This window comes from Caretta caretta, chromosome 14, assembly GCF_965140235.1.
Source record: "Caretta caretta isolate rCarCar2 chromosome 14, rCarCar1.hap1, whole genome shotgun sequence".
NCBI classification, from domain to species: Eukaryota; Metazoa; Chordata; order Testudines; family Cheloniidae; genus Caretta; species Caretta caretta.
The window spans coordinates 25427251-25450589 of NC_134219.1; the positions used below are offsets into that span (position 1 = coordinate 25427251).

Genomic DNA, 23339 nt, shown 5'->3' on the forward strand with positions numbered 1-23339 from the left:
CCAGTATACTGTGGGTGTTCAGAAAAGTGCACCAAAACAGCAGGCACAATAAATTATAATCTTTATAGCTCTCCATAGTGTGCTACATGATTTGTTAATTGCACATTTTCAATATACAAGCACTAGAATCCCTTTTAAAGGTCACTGGTATTGAATTACTGATGCCCTGCTTCCTGGGAGGCCCACAAACTGAATAAAAGATGATTCAAGGATGTCAGAGTCATTCTACTGCACCAGATGAACAGGAATAAAAATACATTTGGACAGCTTAGCTGATTGAAGGTGCAGGAGGTTTCACAGGACCCTCTCAAGGCCAATGACCAGATCCCCACACTAGAGAGAGCAGTCAGTGTTCACAGACAGCACTGAGATGGGACAGGCGCTGAGGTGTCCATAGAACTTCAGGCCTTAGCTGAAGGAAACCAGAACAGAACAAGAGAAGCAATCTCAGCAAAGAAGGGAGCAAATGTTTTTCCTGGAGAGGAGGAAGGATGACTCAGTGACTGGGGTGCTAAGCTGGGACCTAGGCGATGCGGGTTCAATTCTCTGCCTGACCACAGACTTTGACCTTGGGCAATTAACTTAGTGCCAGATTTCCACGGGTAGCTTGGTGCAGATAGGTGCCAAGCTGGATTTTCAAAAATACCTGATCAGGTGCCTAACTCGCTTAGGTTGCTCTGTACATCCCACTAGGCACCTAAATACCTTTGGAAATCTGGCCCTTAGCCTTTTTGGGTACTGTCTACCCTGCACACTAAGACGTGAGACCTGGGTCCAGCAATTGTAAGGCCAGGTTTACATTGTAATATGGATGCTGAAGTGCAGTCTTGGAAACACTGAATCCACAAGCTGGGATCCCACAAACCCAGGTTTACAATGCAATGTAGACAGACCCTGTCTGACTCAGTTCCCATCAGTTCAATGGGAATAACCACCCTGCCTCACAGGGGCGTGAAGAAAAATGGAAATGGTGCCATATCAGCACCCATAGATCTAGTGTTAAGGACCAACTGCTACCTGGCTATGAACTTAGAGAATGAAATACATCTGGTAAGGAGAATGCATCAGAGGGATCGGTTTTATGTAGGTTTCTTAAGGAAAGTCATGCTGTTCAGGTGGACACCTAATACTGGCCATCTTAAGATGGAGGGCTATGCTGATATAAGGCCCGGGAGGTGACTGAACATATTGGCTCAGGTGGCAGACACTATTTACTGAGTAGGAGGAAGGCTTAGATTGGAAGTGATACCAGCTGGTGGATGTCATTTTCAGACATGTGTTCTCTGAACTGATGGACCATTATGCAGGAGCTGACAAGGGCATCATATAGCATGCTCCAAAAAGTACACTGGTTTAGCCTGTGTCCTCAGTGCAAAGTGGGCATGTTATCAGACCAAGGTAAGCATGTCTTCAGCTTTAGCCTACACTCCAGCCAGGCCAGAGAACTTCGTTGTAAAGCGGCAGCAGCAGCATGCTTGGGTTAGGGGTCTTGTGTGTGGAAGGGAACAACACTAGAAGAAACACAGGAAAAGCCCAAATTAATGCTGCAGTGAAGACAAGTCCTAAGAGTCAGATCCTGCTCTGATTTACATCATATACACTGATTACAGTAACAATGGGGCTACAAAGGGTGGAAGCAAGTGCTGAGTTTGGCCCAAAGAGGATATATTAGCTAGTAGTTGAGGTCTGGCAACACTCACCAAAACTAGCTGCATTGCTCTGAAAATAACTGTTCCTTTGGGTGGGACAAATCTAAACCTAGGGTCAGGGACATGCACCATGCCCAAAATGGTTAGAGTGAAATCTAGTTGGGTTTCAGACAAGATCTCTCCCTTACAGTCCAGTTTATCCTCCTCTTTGATCCTACAGTGAAATCATAATGCTGAATTTATGACATCACAGGCATTTCCAAGCAGGAGGGGAAGCTGGACTGCAATGGAGGAAGATTTACAGACAGAAAGAGGTTATGGACCTTCCAGTTACTTGAGTTCTTCACAGTATTTTGTCCCTATGGGTGCTTCACCATAGGATGTGTGCACTTCCACGCACTCTCAACTGGTATCTGGAAAGTAGTGTCCACAGGCTTACACCTGTGCAGAACCGTGCCTCATGCTCTGAGTGAGGGCAGATAGGGAGGCACGAGCCTGCTACCACTCAGTTCCTTCTCAACAGTGATGCCTAACTCCACAGCAGAAGGGAAGGAGGGCGGGCAGGAGACAAAACACCTTGAAAATCTTGAGTTACTGTAATGTAAGTAACCTCCTTCTTCTTCAAGTATCTGTCCCTATGGATGTTCCACCATGGAGACTCCAAAGCAGCCACTCATTGGGTGCTGAGAGATAAGTCCAGGACAGTTTGAAGGATGGCATCACCAAAAGTAGCTTCATCTCTGGAAGCAGGTAAGATGGTGTCATGTTTGGCAAAGGCATGGACAGAAGATGAAGTAGCAGTCCTGCAGAATTCTGCTACGGAAGCATCTTTCAGTGGAGCCATAGATGTGGACAGAGCTCCAGCAGAGCACGCTGTTACTCTGTGAAGGAGCTGTGCCACAGCATCATCCCAGCTGGTCATGAGGCAACCTGAAACCTATTTAGACAGTCTGTGTGTGGAAATCAGTTGGTCTTTCATACTATCTGCAACTGATACAAATATGCAAGGAGAAGGCCCAAATGGTTTTATCCTGTTCAGATTGAAAGCATGGGCCCTCCTAACATCCAGTGCATGAAGGCTTGATTCTTCTCTGGAGACGTGAGGCTTTAGGTAGAAAACTGGTAGGTGAATCTCCTGGTTGATGTTATGTTCTGAGGAGACCTTTGGGAGGAAGTAAAGATGGGGAACCAGAATAACCTTCTCTTTGTAAAAGACAGTGTACGGTGGGTCCGCCATGGATGCTCCCAGCTCCCCCATTCACCTTGCTGAGGTGATGGCAATTAGATAAATGTCGAGGAAGAGTTGGAGGGCAGAGCAGGTCACCATTGGTTCAAATGTGGGGGAGGGGTTTCTTAGGGTGTTCAAACCCAAGTTGAGGTCTCACTGGAGGGGGGTTGACAAATGGGAGGAAGCAAGTTGTATAGGCCCTGAAGAATTCTGGTTGCTGCCAGACGGGCAAAGATTGAGAAGCCCTGGATGGGCAAATGGAGGCTGTGGTGGTGGCCAGATGTACTCAATATAGCTCACTGAGAGACCCTGTGTCTTTAGTGCTAACAGATAGTCCAGAATCATGGAGAATGGAACTTCTGAGGCTTGAGAAGATGGGAGGAAGCACCAGGGTTGGAAGCACTTCCACTTTTGCAGGTTCGTCTTGCAAGTACTGGGCTTTCTACTGGACAGGAGGACTGATTGAACTCTATCCAAGCAGGGCAATTCCATGCCTGAGAGCCATTGAGGAGCCATGCTCTCAGGCTTAGGGAGGAGAGGCTAGGATGAGTAAGGAACCCCGAATTCTGTGGCAATAGGTCCTTAGTGTTAGGAAGTTTGAGGGGTGTTGCCTCCAAAAGGCAGATGAGGTGTGAGTAGCACACCTGTCTTGGCCAAGCAGGTGCTACGGGAATAGCTCTTGCTCCGTCTTGGCATAGCTTGAGAAGGGTCCAAGGCAGTTTGCAGAGAGGCTTTCACAACCACATGTCCTTCAGTGATAATAAACTGGAATTGACCTTTCTGATCTCATGGAAAGCGATCAATAATGTGTGTAAATTTAGAGTATGTGTTGAAATCATATTGTGCTATGAAGGCATGGTAGTTGGCAATGCCAAACTGGAGAGCGGGTGATGTGTAACTCTTCCTTCCCAGCAAGTCCTACCACTTGGATTCCTTATCCGATGGAGAGAGCCTAGAGCGAGCTTGATGGTTCCTCTCACTGGTGGCATCCAGTGCAAGGGAACTGGGGCTAGGATGGGAGAAGTAGTACTCCATTCCCTTTGGAGGGATGTAGTATTTCTGCTCTGCCCACTTACAGGTCAGTGGGATTTTGGCAGGTGTTTGCCATAGGGGATGTGCAATCTTTCCCTGGGGACTGATGTTCAGGATGTCCACCAAGGAATGTTTACATTCTTGCACTTCCTCCAGCGGGCTTTGAAGTGAGTCCATTAGTCTTTTCATGAGGTCCTGGAAGGTCTTAATATCATCAGCGTAGGAGTGAGGTGGTGGCATTATCACGTCGTCTGAAGAGATCTTTACAGAAATCTCCTCAGCCTGAAACTCTCATTCCTCCTGTACGTTGGCTGGTACTGGAGAAGTATACGGTTCCAAGGTGTGCAGTACCTTAGGACAGTCTGTGAATGCTGGGGGTGCCAGTGCTTTCTCTTAAGCTCCCCATGGAATTAGTCACCATAGTGGCCCCTCGGGTCCCAATAATCCCGCCGGGCAGGGAGATAAAGGAAGGAATTGCAGTGATAATCATAATCTCTGGGCCTACAATGTCTGGTAGATTCCCTAGGATCCTCTTCATGAAAGAGACTCATGGGAGTAGGCTAGCACAATACTGAGATCTCCTAGTCTGAGGAATCTTCCCCTGAACTAAAGTGTGTGTGGGGGGAGTCCTCTGATGTCCTACTTGGTACCGAAGGCTGGAGACTTAAGCAAGTCTCAACTCTTGCTCTTGCAGCGGTGCCGGCAAGTGGCTCTGGTAGATCTTCCCCCGCACTGGTGAGCCAGGTTCATCAGAGATAATGGGATCCACAGAAGAAAAGGACCTGGAAGGGGGTGGAGGGCTACGATAGCCTTCACACAAAAGTTAGTCATGGTAATTGACCTAGTGGTAGGTATAACCAAACGGGTTTCTTCCGCAGTACCAATGCCTCAGTACTGGACTCAGCTGGAGTCTCTGCCGCACCCTTAGAAGGATGAGAAGTCTCCTGAGAGTGGGTCTTATGAGCTGATCTGCTCCTTGCTCAGAGAGGTAGATTGCTTTGCCCAGGGCTACAAATGAGGCAGTCAGTATGACCAAGATGCTCTGCAATGTGGATGCTGATGGAGGAAGCAGACCCCTCTGGAGCTGGCCATGCTCCATTAATAAGAGCTTAAGTCTAGTCTCCTTGTCCTTCTTGGCTCTGCCTTTGAAACTCACACAGACCGTACATTTAGAAGAGTTTTGAGAATTCCCCAAACACCACAGGCAGCTGGAGTGTCCATCACTGCAGGGAAAGGACCAGTGGCAAGTCTCACAGGTCTTAAACCTGGGGACTGGGGCATAACAAATGACACTATAACACAAAACAAAAGATCAAAGAAGAGGAGGAGGGGAAGGAGCTTCCATCCTGAACATACAACAGAAGATAAATAAAATAAAAGCATCAAACAGAAACAGATAACTAAAAGAAACTCTTAAAAGAAACAAATGAAATAAAGAATTCACTAGTTAAAGTGGGAAGCTGAGGGAAGCAGACAGCAGAACTCTTCATCTTGAGCTGCAGGCAGCTGAGAGGGAACAGAGTAGCACTGGGCTTTGCTTCCCTGTCTGACCTCATTCAGACCACGAAGCACTGCTCTGTGCAGGCGTGGGCCTGCGGAAACTACTCTGCAGTCTCCAATTGAGAGCGCACGGGCGCACGCACATCTGACGGTGGAGCACCCACAGGGACATATACTTGAAGGAGAACGCTAACCGTAACAGAGCAAATACAGAAAGCAAATGGCAAAGTAATCTGGGTTTTGCAGTCACTGTCACTCTTTCAGACCCGACCCAATATGAAAATCCCTAGTTGCATTCCTTACCAGTAAAGTGTGCTATGTTGTTGTTGTTATTTATTTGAATTATTGTAGCACCTAGGAGCTGTAGTCATGGCCCAGGTCCACACTGATCTAGATGCTGAGCATTATTTATGGCGTGAATTACAGCCCAGGAGTCCGGTAATGGACCAGAACCCTGTTGCGCTAGGCACTGTACAAATAATGGGGCTCCTGGATGGTTACGTATTTGTCTTAAGCAAAACTGGCAAGTCCGGGGTGACTGCTGTAACTCCCGTGCTGGGTCAGCCTCAGGCCTTTCATAGCCAGCCCCACCAGAGGCAGAGTGTCCCACAGGGAGAATGATCCCCGGGGACAGCAGAAGGCTGGCCTCTGCCTCACTAGAGCATTAGCCCCTGGGGAGCATATCCTTGGCTCCCCAGGGACTAATGTACATGCATGCAGCTCAAACTGGAGGAGGAGGAGCCTGACAGTTGGCAGAGTGGCAGATAACCAAAGGGACCTCACGCTGACCCATCAGATGTTCCTTAGTGCCTTAGGCTTTTGATACGTTTCAGCCCTGCCCCTCCCCCTGGATGCTCCCCTGACACAACCTAACCCTGGATCACGTCAGACCCAGTACCTTGTAGTCCATCTGTTCAGAGCAGTTAAACACATACACCATGATGCCAAGGGCGCGCCCCAAATCTTTGGTCGTCTCAGTTTTGCCAGTCCCTGCTGGCCCAGCTGGGGCGCCGCTCATGGTCAGGTGCAGAGACTGGGTGAGGGTGATGTAACATCTTCCAGCAGCAAAGAGAAAAGAGATCTGAATGAGTCAGAGCGCCCAAAGTGCAGAGTCACAATATCAACGTGGCCTACAGGAAGGCCACTGACACAGCGCAGGGTAATGGGACTAAACTCATGCGTGTTGAGAGAGCCCTTACTCTTCAGAATTGAATCTGCAAATGCAGAGTGAGTTTGCAAACTGAAAAATCCTCCTGTGCCATAGTTACTACCTCTGCCTTGCTGTGCTTGCTCTAGGGGATACCCAGCATCCTTTGCCCAAACTCTCCGCAAGGGCTGGATTTTCACAGCAGTCTGATGACTCTATGCCCTCTGTGGCTTATCACGGAGAGGTGTGGGGCCAAGCTAGCTTAGCTGCAGAGGAAACCCAGCAACCTGCTAAGTGTTTCACACCAGCACCTGAGAGTCCCAGGTTCAGAGCACTCTGATTCACATCACTGTGCAGCGACCCCTTTTAACAGGCCTAGGGGTGACACCGGTGGATTCTGAAGACCCCCTTGAGCTCTACAAGCAGTGCTGCACACCGGCAGAGGAGGTAGAGAGAGATAGTGTGTGAGCTGAGCTGTGCTGTGCTGTGCAGGGCAGCTGGAACATGGAGAGAAGGAAAGCACTTGTGAACTATTCTGATGTCCTAGCCAACCCTTCTATGCCACGCACAGTGGTTTCTTACTCCCACGTGGGAAGCTCTGATGCTGCAGTATGCCAGGAGAAGGATTCTAGACATTCTGGTGACCCACCTGTCCGTAAGGGGCGTGATCACGAGCCGAGGTGTATTGCCCAGATATTCGTAGGAATACAGAAACTGGGCATCACAAATGTTTGCAAAGCAGTGCTTCTCCTCATCAGCCCATCTGTGCCGAAGCTGCGACAGCCAGATGAATGCCTGGGCACTGTCGACCTGCAAATGCACCCACATGTTCACTGACATTCAACAAGCAACAGGTTAAAGATGCTGGGCCAAGTGTAATCCTGTTATAAGTCCACTGGTTTCAATGGAGTTAACCCGTGACTGAATTGGGCCCAGTGTTTGATGATTACAGCAGACCTGGCAAGTCACTGAACTGCTCAGTGCCTCGGTTTCCTATCAATAAAGGGGGACAAATCCTAGGTCCCTCTCTTGCAGCAGGATGAGGGAACAGATTAAAGGTTCCAGGGCAGCATGGAGAAAGGTGCAAAGAAGGGCCTGAGAGAAGGTGCAAAAAGAAAGATGAGGCAGGAGGCAAGACAGAGAGCTGTGTGAAGCTATTGCAAGGGCAGCCAGAGCAGATGGGAGCCATTTCAACCTCCCTCCCACCCAGCACACAGCCTCCTGCAGGAGCAGGACCATCCCAGATAAGAGGGGCCAGGCTCCTGTGAGAGCTGCTATTGAGATCAGTTTGCCGCTAACAAGGCTGAGCCCAAGGTGCAGAGAGCTCCACGGTCAGCCAATTGTGAAAACAGCGTGTCCGTCTGTGAGGCGCTGGTGAAGGGAGGGGTATGGATCCCAAGCCCTTTCAAGTCAATGGGGATCTTTCACCTGCTTTCAGTGGGCTTTGGATCCCGCCCTGGAGGGAGACTGAACAAAAGCTAGGGCTTGCATGAGCCCTTAAAGCACCTGCCTTTGTGGCTCCCTCAGGGGGTAGGCCCCAAAAGACACAGTCTGATGCTTTGTTCACATTTTAAAAATGCAACAACAACACTGCAGTGTCCAGTAGGCACCCCAGCATGTGTTTTATCAGCCCATTAACACACGCCTGGGCTGGTGGAGGCACAGGGTCACATAATACACCCACAGTTTGTATAAATGGACCAGTAAAACACAGCCTGTAATTCGTCTGTGTCATGGTACACTGCAGCACCACTGGTTTATTATCAGCTTCTCTCAAAAAATCAGCTTGCAAAGGGAAAATGTTCATGCTCTTACACGTGAAGAAAGTAATAGAGGGGACATGTGTCACAGGAAGGAGGACCGGGACACAAGTGCTATAGAGGGGACGTGTACTACAGGGAGGAGGACCGGGACACAAGTGCTATAGAGGGGACGTGTGTCACAGGGAGAAGGACCGGGACACGAGTGCTATAATGGGGACGTGTACTACAGGGAGGAGGACCGGGACACAAGTGATATAGAGGGAACGTGTGTCACAGGGAGAAGGTCCGGGACACAAGTGCTATAGAGGGGACGCGTACTACAGGGAGGAGGACCGGGACACAAGTGATATAGAGGGGACGTGTACTACAGGGAGGAGGACCGGGACACGAGTGATATAGAGAGTATGTGTAACACAAGGAGGAGGACTGGGACATAAGCTACTGGGGCAATAACACATTTTCCTATTTCAGGAAGATCAAAGATGGCACAGTTTTTCTTACTCCATTAATTCATTGGGAGATTTGCGCTCTAATATAAGACACTGGTAGGACACAGTAAATGACAGTGCTGAAAAGGCGTAATGTCTTGTGGTATATCGGCAAACCTTTTGAGCTATCATCTTAGCTACGACATCCCGAGCATGTACATCAATAGTACATATGGTCATGATTTTCTGTCTGTCACCCTTGGAGAGCTGACCGATTAGCATGGTGATGAGGGTATTCAGCTGGGTCACTTGCTTCTTGTAATATTCCTTCATTGCATTCTCATATCCTTCTTCCAGTCTGGTAAAGGCAATTCCAACTTCCGTGGTCCACCAGATCTGGGTACAGGTCAGTGCCACCTTAGAGAAGGGAGTTAGTTCATCATCCATTGCATAATAGCCCTGCCACCATGTGTTGTATTTAACATGTTCTCGGCAAAGCTGTGGGGTTGTGAAAAAATCAAGCAGCTGCGGCATAAAATGAAAGTATTTCTCAAAGTGGTAACAACAACAGACACTGCAACATAGAGCTGCATTGAACTCGTACCCTGGGACACCAACATCAGAGACAAGGACAAATTCAGCAGCTATTCATCAGTACATCGGTGTCTTTTACATGCCACAGGGTAGCAGGGGGAGGGGGTAGCAGACAAAGCAATTCACAGGAGGGGATGAGAACCTCCAAGATAAAGGAGGGGAGGGGTTGCTTTATTCCATTCGCTCACGTAGACTTTTTTCCTGCTGCACTCCTCACTCAGCCACCAGGCAGGTAAAGTATACTCACTCCCTCTGGCATGGGACTAACCCCTTCCAAGGTAACGAGCTCTAACACCTGCCAGAGTCTAAGTCCATGTAATCCTGCCTCAGCACAGGAGGATGGACTAGAGGACGCATACGGTCCCTTCCAGACCTATGTTTTCATATATGCAGCACTGACACTTCTGTATGCTGGTCTCATTCTACAGCACCCTGTCATTAAACACACAGATACTGTACCTGCACTGAGCTCACAGAACCAAACCACTGGGCTCTGCCTGAAACCCCAGCTCAGGAGTCTCCTATGACCAATGGAAAGCATGTCCTTGGGGCAGGTGGCACATCTGGAGTTCAGGAGCAGTAGCCAGACAGAGCTTCCCCACCCACCCCAGGGACTGACCAGAGGCCCTATACTAGAATAGTGACCCAAGAGGCTAAACTGAGAGCTGCTTTCTCTAGAGGGCCAGTCGAAGAGGAGACAAGTGTGACGTTATCAAATACCTGGGCAGGGTAGTCAAAGAGCCACTGTTCTCTTGGTTTCTCTTCATAAGCAGTCACTCCTTCTGTCATCTCATGTCTCACAGTAGCCCTCATGCTGTCCAGCACATGATTCAGCCAAATTTCAACCTAGCAAAGGTATTAAAACACAGTGACACTTCTGGTCCACTGAGGAACCTTGTGCAATAGGTAACTATATGGGACTGTATTAATGTCCTTTAACTGAATATTAAACACCCCCCATTGGTCCTAGGCCCAGGACTACTGAGCTGAGACTTGTGTCTTCGCCTTCGCATGCGTTCACAGGATTCTAGCTGGCATGAAATCAACACTGATAACGCAGTTGTGACATTGCTAGATCTCCAACTGCAGCAGCACTATTCCGAACTCCACCGGTGGGTAATTTGCTTCAATATCTTCCATCACCAAGGCCAGGAGAAGAATCGCTCATGTGACTTGGGCACAATCTGCCAGCACTCACACAAAGTCAGTGCTGGACATGGGGGGGAATTCTTGCTGTGACGAATGTATCACAGTAGAAGCTCTCTCCCCCGGCCGGCTCTCCAGGAATTCAGTGTATGTTGAGACACAACGTATCATTCTGTGCCCATCAACTGCGGAATTCTAAGGCTAAAATTAGAGCTGGTCAACAGGTTTCAAATGAAAAAAAAAATCACAGTTAACAAACAGCTTTCATGAAAATCCCTGTGATTTTTTTTCCCAAAATTGTGCCTTTTTTCCCAACAAACACCCCCGCCCCAAAAAAATCCTTGGTTTTCAGTTTACATTTTGTCAGGTTTAGGTTTACTTGACCCTTCAGTGCTTGAAAGAGAACAAGAGGAGAAAAACCATTGTCACTATCATGGGCAGACAGGACTCAAACAACTCAAAGGGGGGGTGACCTGTGCAGTAGGGAGGTGCCATTTTTATACAACACCTTTTCCAACTTTTAGGACACTTTAATGATAGCTCTGCAGGCAGCCTGGGTCAGACAGGCCGTCTCATTGTTTCCTTGTACTCTCCTGTCTGTCTCCATCATTGTCTCTTGTCTGATGCATAAATTGTAAGGTCTCTGGGGCAGGGACCAACTTTGTGTTCTGCGCTTGTATAGCACCCAGTGTAATGTGGCTCTGGGCCATGACCAGGGGTTCCTAGGCACTACAACAACAGAAGATAGGGATAAAAGCACCAGCCGCAATCTAATTCTGATGATAGGAAATGAAGCGGCTTCATCTCACCTGCCCGCTACAGTCACATGGCTCACTGAAGCTGACATATTCCTCCTCTTTACTGTACATCCCCAGGCCAGTTTTGGTCGGCTTTTGCTCAGAGTCCACCTGGAATTTCATCTTGGCCATGTTGTCAAACAGTTTGGAGAGATGGCGCTGGACCTGCACAGGGAATGGTAGTAGAGAGGTCATTCAGGTGGGAGGATCTATGTGCGCTCATCAGCAGGGCAGCTCCCTCAGTCAGGCTCCCAAAAGTTCACTCTCATCTCATCCCACTTTGGCCAGACATATCATATGATGGGCTGGTCACATCCTTCTGACACAGCAGGATTAACTCTGTAGCTCTGGAACAGACACAAGCACCATCTACTTCTTCTTCACTTAGAAAACAGAAATACCTTTCAGTGGAAATACTCTAGTAATACGATATATTTTATTCTTTATGTTGCAGTTACCTGCCATGGTACCTTTTGTACAGCACAAACACACCCACACCCCTATGTACACACACACACGCACACAAAGCAAACATTCTGAACATTAAGTGATCGGTCGCAGGTCAGCCTCACAAGGTGCAATGATGGTAGAGCAACGGTGAGGAACCTATGCAGTCCTACGCTCAGGTTTTTGCTGAGCATTGCTGGGGGAGTATTGAGAACCCAGCTATCTCAGCCTGTGGACCAAAAGAGTTGCTACCGGAAGTCAGTTTTGTGCCAGGGAAAGGTGCTCAGCCTTGGAGACTGAAGGCCTCTGCTCTTCCCCAGCAAAGGAATACTAAGAAGAACAGCAGTGCAAGCTTAGTACGCTACAACCCACCATGATACCTCCACCTCACCGTAGAAGGGTCACCTCTACGAGTGAAAGACCAAGTCAGACTCCATGGCCTGTTCAAAGCTTGTTCAACTCAGTGGCTCAAAAGGAGCAATTAGGTAGAATTGCTCAGGAGGGTTTCCTTCACCACGAACATCTGTCTGCTGGAAGATGAACAGACCACCAGCGCTTTTTCCAGCCTTCGGACAATACAAATTTTAGTCACTGACCAACCTGGGTTACAAGCAAACTAATACCGGAAGTAAAGGCTCAGGAACTTCCCCCCCAAGACATATGTTCTCAACTTAGGGTCACACCACCATGGAAGTCATGAACTGATGTCTGGCTGGTCACTCAGACCTGCCCTCCCCCTACTGCTAAAGGAGAGGGGCTCTCTGCTAAATCGTAGTAAGATGGAAAGGTTGAGAACCCCCATCCTAAGGTACCCAGTCCTCTGCTACAAGCACTGACTGTCTAGAAAACCATATAAACAAATGGATTTCTCCAGTCTATCACAGGTCACTGTCTCAGATAGAGAAAGGTTTAAAAAATTTTCAAGCAGCATTGCAGAGATAGACCTTTATTATTAATATTTTTATGCTGTTTGGTTCCACTTATATTCATATTGAACCCAATTCTGGAAGGTGATGGGCTGCAAGTGTCAACTGGCACTCAGAACATGGCAGGATTGGCCTCCTGGCTTTCATGATCTTGAGAAAAGGTTTCTGTGGTTTATTTAATGTGCAGAACTTTCCTCTTAGCGAATCATCCAATCAGATTCCTATGCCTAGCCAGTCTAGACAGACTCTATAGAACACACTGACACTCAGTTCAACACCACCAGAAAAACCTTGGATATACCTGAATCTTTACAAGTTCAATGCCAGATCTGCTATGATAATATTGTTGTGCATTTAATCCTCCGTTAGGAATGATCAGACAGCCTCAGAGACTACAATGGAAAGGCCAAGAGTTTATCCATATTTTATCCTTCTTGACATTTACTTGATTTTATTGTAAACAGTTTTAAATAGGTATAACAGACAATGCTCCCAGAATTCCTTCCAATACCAGTGAGCATTTCAAGGTGGTATTTTTTTCTGAGTTTCTCCTGTGTTTCCCCCCTGTCTTTGTGGTATTGATCAAATGCACAACTGTGAGGTTTCAAGGGTTGAAAAAACCAAGGAGCACAGAAAAACTATAAGAAATATTATATGTCAGCAGAAAATAATGGCATTTCTATATATGCACTGAGCCCTGACTAACCTGAACGTCATATAATCATATATCTCCTTATCCGAAAGGTCTCTTAACTGGAAGAGATTCTCCACTAGCTAACAAAAAAATAGCAATGCTAATTGAGTCTGGATTGAGTCAAGTTCAGCATTCACTATGAAAACGTCTGTCAATTTTACAAATCAATTTCAAGATGAATCAGAACAAGGCATCACAGCCCTGTTATTCAATTGCTAAAGAAAACGGGTTTAGCTGGAGCTTCCCGACTGACGGGAGGTATGTCTACACTGGAACTAGATGGTTACGTTGCCGCTCGGGTGGATGTACACAGGCTAGCTCTGACACAGCTAGCATGCTAATAATAGCACACAGTTGCAGAGGCACAGGAGGGGCTGGCCGCCTGAGTATGGTTCCCATCTGAGACGCTAGGTACACACTCAGGCACTATCCCGTCCTGCCACCCGCACCACCACGGCTACCCAGCTAGCTTTAGTGTTCTAGTACAATCAGAGCTAGCACATGTACACCTACGTGAGCTGGAAGTGACACCTCCAGCTTCAGTGTGTGCACACCCTGGGTGCACACAGCTATCCCGCCAATATCCCGTTGTGCCGGCCAGGCGCTCTGACTTAGCTGTATCATGGCATAGACATCCAGGTGTTACAAGGACGACAAACTCCTCTAAAAGTAATAATCTACCTTACCTACATTGGTGGTATATTCACTAATGAAAAACAGAGCTAAGATTTTTCTACAGAATTTCTTATCACACACTTCCAGAATATGGGGATTCCAAAGCACAGCCTGTAACAATGAAGGTAATGCCTCCCATACAACTCCCATACAACTCTGCCCTGCTGGGGACAGGAAAAGGAAACAAAACCTAGGAACGCCAGGAAATGCAGTTAAGGGAATTTCTTTAAACAGCAATATCATTGCAACTTTCTCTACAGTGCAGTTCCTCACCATGCCATCCCATAATCCAGTCAATCATGTGGATGTCACTCCTTGTAGCAAGAAGAAAAGGAGTACTTGTGGCACCTTAGAGACTAACACATGTGTTAGTCTCTAAGGTGCCACAAGTACTCCTTTTCCTTTTGCGGATACAGACTAACACGGCTGCTACTCTGAAACCATTCCCTGTAGCAATACCTTTAGAATGACTTGATTGCATTGGCGAGTCCCTAGAAATAGTGCTTCTGGAAGAGGCATTTCCTGCATTAGAACCTCCAGAACGAATGTCCCTGATGGTGAAACATCCACTCTATTAACCTAGGTCCGCATACACAAGAACTAGAACTCACAAGAGCTTGATCTGCATTTGCTTTAGCTAGGCTCATCATTTGATTGAACCCTGGATGGCCCATATTTTACAGTTCATACTGTTCTTCTTTGTGTGTAATGGGTCTTCTGTGGCTGCCTGTAAGGGAGAAACACCTGATGCATGTGCACTGCTTTCTAGTCAGCATCATCATTCAAGGAGCAGAGACTACTGGGCGTCTTGTTCAAACTGAAATATGCCACAGAGAAGTCACTTTAAACAGCACTGAGCTTTCCCTGAAGGCCTCTGAACACTCTTATCCTAGAATCTGCCAACCACTGCCAGCCATATCCCCCCATAAATACACATCCATTTACAAGCTTGGCCTTGCAAAAACAGGTTATGTTTCATTTTCAACCACAGACACCTCAACCACTGCACTTTTTCTCACTATCAGCTCCATCCAGAAGCATAAATTGACCAAACCACCCCAGTGCATCCTTGTCAGAATGCAAAACCCTTCACAAGAGCTGCTGCTTAATGCTAACCCACACTGAGAAAATACATTCTCCATGAAAGGTCAAATGAGTTCAAATGGGAACACTGCTTGTGTTGCAAGCCTGCTTCTCTGAAGAGAGCATCCTGCCAAGATTCTCAGTCCTGGCTCCGAGCTCCTCAGAGCCCAACTGCTGGGAATCCCCTAAGTATTCCCTTTTTTGTTACCCTTTCAGGCCGTGGGGGTAGAGTGCAGGCCAGGCCTCCTATTGAACATGCCATGCCAACGTGTCTCGAGTATTACTGCTGGCCTCCATTCATTCCTGCCAGTCCCTTTGACTGTGCAGGAGGCAGAGCTCCCAGAAAGGAAAGTCAAGATTGATGCAACATTGTGAGAGGGACCTACCACACCTCCACCGGCAACTGGTCCAGAAAAGTGTAAAAGAACAGAGCAACCTTGCTGGACAGGTTTCCTGGCCCAGGTACCTCATAACTGTGGACCCTGCAAACTGTGCTTAATGTGTAGTGAAAGAGGTGCAGGGGCTCAAGCAATTTTTTTTACAATCATAACTGATGCAGCCAGCCCAGAGGTGCCGGGAGTATGAACTGTCAAGCCTAAAGGTGCCGGGGCTCAGCCCTGGCAAAATTAAGCACTGCTTGCTAATCCCTGGAGCGGTCTAACAGGAAATGTTGATTGTATTTACACAGTAAGCTCTTCAGAGCTGGGACCATCCTGTACTCTACGTGTGCGCAGTGCCCAGCACAATGGCACTAGTACAGCACAAAACAAGGTCGAGTCCTCCCATGCCCTGCAGTCACTGTGCTGATGCTTCTCTGGAGTCAAGACACATTTGGCCTCAGAGGAGCTCTCCAGATAACTGGAGCCCTCATCAGCCTGTCTCTCAGCCTGCCCCTTCTCTCTTGGCACCTCCTGCCTTGGTCCCATCTCCTGTGTGGAGACTCCAGCCCATCCAGAGCCAGAGATCGTTGCCATCAACCTCAGATGCCAAGGACACTGAGGAGCCATCAATTAGCAGGGGCCTTGGCTTCCTTTGGATGGAGCCCTGCCTGGCACATGCATTGCTATCACTGAGCCTCGTGCTCAGAGATCAAGGCTGACTCAGATTTAGATTTGAGGATTTCCCCTTTGAAGCATTCTGAGTAGTGCAGCAAGGGTGGCACACGGCGTGGTGTCCCCGGGGGCCTAACTTCTCCCTTCTCCTCTACCGGATCAAACAACGCAAGAGCAAAAGGAGTGCCACCAGTCTCACATTAAGGCGCCCAAACCCAGGGTGAGAATATTGCAAGATGGAGCTTTCTGAAACTATCAGTTATTTTAGGTGCCTCCATTTTTGGGTGCCCAACTTGAGACTCCTTCAAGGGCAGGTGCTTGGCATTTTCTGAAAATGGCCCAAAACTGAGCCATCCAAATTCCCAGTCACCGTTGCAAGCTTTCGCTGAGATCTTTAGAGAAAGTCTGTTCCTTCAAACCTCAGAGCCTCCAAGAACAAAGTCTGTCCCTCGTACGGTGTCAAAAACACACACTAATCAGGCTTAAAGGAGCTTTATTAGAACAATCGGTAATGCTTCCCAATGTTTAGAGACGAGAATGTGATGTACATGCTGCCATCTAGTGGAAAGTTATATACCAATAACGCTAGAGAAATTATCGTTCATGTTACTATTGGGGGGGAACAGAAAAACATTACTTTCTAGAAGAAGCTACAGGCATGTTCTGGGCTTGTCACTCTATCCACCACTCCACTGTTCAAAGGCAAAGGCAGTAATGTGTGAGACTTACTAGCTGCGGGTTGGTGCCATTGGAAAGAATGTCCAGTAAATCCGCAGAAGAAATGAAGTAAAATCTGGGAAAGGCCAACCTCTTGGTGTCCAAGTATTCAGCCAAGGCCTTCTCACACAGAGCCAATCTGGTGCAACAAAGCAGAGAAACCAAGTCCAGAATCAACACACATACATTCTGCTTAGCATCTAATATTGTAATTCACGTTCAGAGGCAGAGTTTTGACCCAAAAAGTAAGAAGTGACAGAGGCCTTGTCTACACCTAACATTTATGTTGCCCTAGCTACATCACTCAGGGCTGAGAAAAATTTTGCACACTTAGCCCATAGTTAGGACAACCTAACCCCCAGGATAGACCTTGGTCAAGGAAAGATTCTTCCGTTGACCTAGCTACCACCTCTCAGAAGGTGGATTACCTATGTTGATGGAAACATCCCTTCTGTCGATGCACAAAGCCTCTCACTATCGCAGCACAGCAGGAGTGCAACAGCTGTGCTGCTGGGGTGGCTGTAGTATAGACATGGCTATAGACTCCAGGCTCTCCACTAGGGATATACCCAGTATTATTGATTTTATGTGGAAGGTGCCCAGATACTATGGTGATGTGAAGCAGTATAAAGCCCTCAGACACATAAGTTCAGAAGACTCCTGCAGTCTAACCCAGCCTTTTGGAACTACTCACAACTCCCCCAACCATGTTCATGTTGGGATGAAATTGCTCAAGCTTGGTCTGACCTAAATCTGTTCAGCTGTTTGAGTTTATGAGATTCCGAACTTCCAATTTAAACCTTGTGACTTTTTGCACTCAAAACTAAAAATGGCTAAAATCATAAATTTCATATATAGCACTTAGCTACTCCTCAGTGAGGAATATGGGCCTTGTAGAGCTGAGAGGTTTGTTTTAAATTAACAATGTTATTAGTAGTGGAATACTACTGACCAAAACAGCCTTCACACTGAGTTTTCAAGTGTGCACTTCCCAGTCAAATTAGCACACTGAAACGTATTTATTTATCTGCCTCAGTGCAATAGGGCATTCCTCAAAGTATCTAGCAGTCTCATGTGGCAAGGCTATCTCTGCAGCACTGAGGGGGTAAATTTAAACACACCATAGTTAAAGGTCTCAAAAGAACATGGACGTAGCCATGCTGCAGATGGTTTGCATTTTTTAGGACTGGTTACACTGCTCTATAGAGATACAACGTACATGTAAGATGGGTGAGCTCACATTGCACTCAGCACCTTATGTTTTGAGTGTCTGGACTTGTGTACCGAACTTCTCAGCCTGAACATTGCGATAACAGCTTGTTGGGTTACAGATTGGTGGATCACAAACACAAAGTCTAAATAAAGTTTAGTGTTGTTGTGACTGGCTGAACAGAGATGGCCATCACCACCCAGTAGAGAGATCTGAGAACACAGAGTAAGTAAACTTATCGCAGCTAAATGCAGTGTCCCTCAAAGTCCGAAAAGTGTTACTCACCTGCTCTGAATATCCTCCAGTTGTTCATAAAGACCTGGCTTATTAGTAGCCTCAACGACATTCGGCGTTTTCTCCGCATCGTAGGCCAGTTCTTTAAAATCAACATCAATTCCTTCAAAACGCTTGGAGTCCTACAAATGGCAAGAGAGAAGCTACAGCCACCGGTCAAACACGCATTTCTTTACTGAAAAGACTCCATCATCTGGCCACATTGATGAATAAAGTTCTGCTTCTAGTGCACTTAAGTGAAGAATAAATACAGCCACATTCAAAATCCTGGCCTCACTGAAGTCAATGGTGAACCACAACCACCCCTGGACTTCAAAGGGGTCAGGATTCCGCCCCAACCTCTCAATGAAATGCTCAGAGATTTCTTTGTCAACAAAACCAAAAGCATCTATTTGCCTTTAATGCTGGTGAAAAGAACCTGAATGGAGCTTGTCTGCACAGAGCAAGTACAGCAAGCTTCACGGACATTCCACCCCTGGCCAACGTGCTCTCACTCTCGATTGTGGTTTCAACCTCCCATGTCTGTTGGTAGCTGGTGTAAGTCACAGCAATGCTCAGGCTGCTCACACTTATAACGGGGTTGGCCCTGCACACAGAAACCAGTCTAGCAGAGTGCAAAAGCGAACTTTACACCCTGACACATTGCCACACACAGAACTGAGCTCTAGACTGTCTACACTGGGGGCGTGCAGTTCAGCTGGAACCTGGGGCAGATCCTGGATATTTCCCCATATACCCGCATTTACGTAAATCAATAATAGGACAGGAAACCAATAGTAGTTTAGATTTTCCTCTACAGGCCACCAAAGGAGAGTGAAATCCTGGTATAATTAATCTATACTGCTTTTCAGAGAATGAGCAGTGGAATGCCTGGCCCAGCTCTCTGTTAAACACTTTTACAGGGATACTGTCAGGGCTAAATACTGTCAGTGGCCCACACTTTATATCTGCAAAATCCATGTAATGATCTGTATTTCCTCTGCCAGCACAACCAGGCCAATATGTTTCCTACGATAAACAATGTCAGCAGCCCCACACTCACGTGCAGCCCTACAGTAACAAACTCTGTATGTGCAGTGTACAGGGGAGAGGGGAGATCAGTGAGGGCTTTCAGCCTCCTGGGACAACCCAAGAAAGAAACAAAAGCACAACCTCCTTTATCCAAATGTCCTGGGGATGCTGAATAAGCCCAGGCAACTAAGGGAATTTCCAGTGTGACAAGTAGCCACCAAAGGGTTTGTTGCATTTCAGACAGCTCTGGTTGGGATAATGGAGGTTGTCCTGCGTTCCTTTCTGACTGAGGAGAACATGACTCCTGTCATTCTGCTGCGCACCTCAGGAAGCTGCGCCCGGATATCTTCTGAGCCAATAAATATGCTTTCTAGGTGAGACCATGTCCGCTGCACTTCGAACCAGATAGAAATGACTGTGTCGGCTGTGGACAGCTTCTTTTGCCATCCGGATACTTCCTCTAAGAAGAAGGCAATATACTTGGATGTCATCAGATTCTGCAGCTGCACCTGGTTGTCTTCTAAAGTTTCAATGAGCTCCTCGTTGGATTTCAGCAGGGGGATGTTCGTCCGGGGGTGCAGTTCATACTGGAATTCCATGCTGCTCCAAGTGTTTTTTAGCTCTTTCAAGACTTTCTCCATGCTCATTTCCTTAACTGCTTTATCCACTATGCCCCGAACCTCATCCTCAAAGTTATGCAGGTTGAGCGTCAGAAGGTCGGCCAGTGTGGTGTCTGCATCCATGGTGAATGTCACACCTGTTGCCTGCATCAGCTGGTTCCAGTGCCTTTCCCGGATGGCGGGATTCTGAAGCTCCGCCACAGCCCTCAGAGATGTCAGGATGTTCTTCACCCTGTTGTCCAGCCCAGTGAATGCGTCCCACACCCTCATTTCTTTATCCAGGTTCCGAATATCCTTTGCAAACTTTTTGCATTCAAGGTCCATGTTTTCCACATTAATATCCTTCCATTTCGTGGCCTGCCAGTCGTTTATGCTAGATGTCACCACAGAGATCATATCCCAGAGTTCCTTGAGAAGACAAACTTCCTTCCTGCATTGCTTTAGCTGTTTATAATCAGGAACATTGACTTCAAACAAACCAGCTGATTCGTAAAGTGAGGCCATGGTTGACTCCATTTGTTTTATCTCAATGTGGTTTGCATCCAGCATTAGGTAAGGATTTTCAATGTCAAACCTGTAAAGCAATTTTCATTCTTCATAAGTAAGATTATAAACACTTCAAATAAAATATAATGCAAAGCAGCTTGTACAAGAGACACAGTAAAGACATCACAGCTCTAGTATGCTCTAATGGTTATTCCCCATTGCAGAACTGATGCCATTTTAAATTCCCATTTGTACCCTCATTCTCTTTTTCAGAGCATAGTCATCTTTCTGCCTGTAGTCTCTACTAACATGGAGTTACGTGTTAAATAATGGCTAAATGGGAGGTAAAATTGTCAGAAACACTGATACTTTTTAAAAGGAAACAAAAAGCCATTTTTTCCTCTTTGTGCCCCAGATTCACATGCTCGCTGTCAGCCTGAGGTACAAGCTAATGGCAAGACAACTCAAAAAGCTAAGTGCTCACCCATTCAAGGGCCATTACAACCGATCTGGTCAATGCAGCTGATTCTACCCCAGCCTCCAGAGAATGACATTTACAGAAGCGAGCCCAGTTCAGTGGGGTAGAGTTATTCCTCTCTCATGTGCGCAGGGGGGATTTTATGAATGTATTTTATCACACTGCTACATGAGTGCAAAGTAGTGTGCTTTAAAGGAGAGTCACTTTCACTAAGGAGGGAGACACAACATGAAGGGAACTCTCTTTCATTCATTTACACAAGGTTTCTAAGAGCATTTCCATTCATAAGCCTTTGTGTTTCTGGCCAAGTAGGCCTCTAGCTATAAAAACTGTACAACTATTGGAAGAATGTTCTTTATTCAATGCAGGAATCAACAGGAAAAGATTAAAACAATGCTTGGACCTGGAGCCCGGGAAAGCCTCACTCCAGGCTCAAAGCTGCTCTGCTGGAGCCAGGGAGCTGGTCTACGCTACAAAGTTATGCAAGTGGCTAGGAGTGCAATAAATCATCCTATCCCCCTAGCTGACACAGCTATACCAGAAAAAAAAAAAAGTGGAGATGCAGCTGTGCTGACTGAAGAGTGCTTCTGCCTACATCTCTCGTACACTTGCACACATCCTACACCAGCACAACTCCTCCTTCTGTTGACATACCCTGCATTTACACTAGGGGCTATCCTGGCATAGTCTGGGGGGCATAGAAGCACCTATAGCTGTCTCCCTAGGTCCCAGCACTGCCATCATCCTGGCAATGGGGGGGTACTGTGTATCCCACAACAAATAACAGTAGTATACCTAGTAGTAAGGGGCACTTGAACTACCCAGACATCCACTGGGTAGTAATCTGGCAAAACACAAAATGTCCAGTAAGTTCTTGGAATGTATCAAGAATGATTTCTTGGTTTCAGACGGTGAAGGATGCAACCGGGGGGGCAGATGTTTTAGACTTGATTTTGACCAACAGGAATGTATTGGCTGTGAATCTTACGGTGAAAGGGAACTTGGTAGAAAGTGATCGTTCCCCTCTATTCGACATTGGTGAGGCCTCATCTGGAGTACTGTGTCCAGTTTTGGGCCCCACACTACAAGAAGGATGTGGATAAATTGGAGAGAGTCCAGCGAAGGGCAACAAAAATGATTAGGGGTCTGGAACACATGACTTATGAGGAGAGGCTGAGGGAGCTGGGATTGTTTAGCCTGCAGAAGAGAAGAATGAGGGGGGATTTGATAGCTGCTTTCAACTACCTGAAAGGGGGTTCCAAAGAGGATGGCTCTAGATTGTTCTCAATGGTAGCAGATGACAGAACGAGGAGTAATGGTCTCAAGTTGCAGTGGGGGAGGTTTAGATTGGATATTAGGAAAAACTTTTTCACTAAGAGGGTGGTGAAACACTGGAATGCGTTACCTAGGGAGGTGGTAGAATCTCCTTCCTTAGAGGTTTTTAAGGTCAGGATTGACAAAGCCCTGGCTGGGATGATTTAACTGGGAATTGGTCCTGCTTCGAGCAGGGGGTTGGACTAGATGACCTTCAGGGGTCCCTTCCAACCCTGATATTCTATGATTCTATGATCATAAAATGATAAGATTTCATGAGTTGAAAGAAAAGAAGGAGTGAGAGCAGCAGAATAAGAACAATGGACTTCAGCAAAGCAGACTAACAAATTCAGAGAACTGGTAGGTAAGGTCCCATAGGAAGAAAATCTAAGGGAAAAAGGAGTTCAGGAGAGCTGGCAGTTTCTCAGAGAGACATTATTAAAGACACAACAGCAAACTATGCTGATGCAAAGGAAAGAGATGACAAATAGTAGGAGGTTAATATGGCTCCATTAGGAAAGCTTTAATGACCTGAAAATCAAAATGGAATCCTCCGTAAAGAAGAAGCATGGAGAAATTGCTAGTGGTGAGTACAAAAGAAGAGCGCAAGCAGATAAGGATAAAATCAGAAAGGCAAAGCCACAAAATGAGGTGCACATAGTGAGGGACATAAGAGACACTAAGAAGAGGTTATATAAGTACACTAAGAGCAAGAGAAAAATGAAGAGCAACCCCATACTCTGGGTGTCCCTAAACCCTCTGACTGCCAGAAGCTGGGAATGGACAACAGGATGGATCACTCGATAAATTGCCCTGTTCTGTTCATTCCCTCTGAAACATCTGACACCGGCCACTGTCAGAAGGCAGGATACTGAGTTAGCTGGACCATTGGTCTGACCCAGTATGGCCGTTATTATGACCTTAATAAAAGTGTAGGTACTCTACTTAGTGGGGGAACAGAGCTAATAATAGATGACACTAAGAAGGCTGAGCTGTTTAATGTCTATTTTGATTCAATCTTCACTTGAAGGGTTAATTGTGACCAGAT

General features: G+C 46.9%; 1 protein-coding gene across 2 annotated transcripts in view; it reads right to left on the reverse strand.

Moving 5' to 3' along the window:
- Nucleotides 1-23339, reverse strand: part of DNAH9 (dynein axonemal heavy chain 9) — a 402358-nt gene that overhangs the window by 300452 nt on the left and 78567 nt on the right. For both annotated transcript variants that reach the window (XM_075119375.1, XM_048817608.2), the window contains 8 exons: nucleotides 19717-20587; nucleotides 18374-18504; nucleotides 16891-17017; nucleotides 11297-11449; nucleotides 10062-10187; nucleotides 8925-9164; nucleotides 7206-7366; nucleotides 6308-6464 (listed from right to left, as the gene is read on the reverse strand). In XM_075119375.1, the coding sequence (XP_074975476.1) occupies nucleotides 6308-6464; nucleotides 7206-7366; nucleotides 8925-9164; nucleotides 10062-10187; nucleotides 11297-11449; nucleotides 16891-17017; nucleotides 18374-18504; nucleotides 19717-20587 (1966 nt within the window). The remainder of the gene's footprint in view (nucleotides 1-6307; nucleotides 6465-7205; nucleotides 7367-8924; nucleotides 9165-10061; nucleotides 10188-11296; nucleotides 11450-16890; nucleotides 17018-18373; nucleotides 18505-19716; nucleotides 20588-23339) is intronic.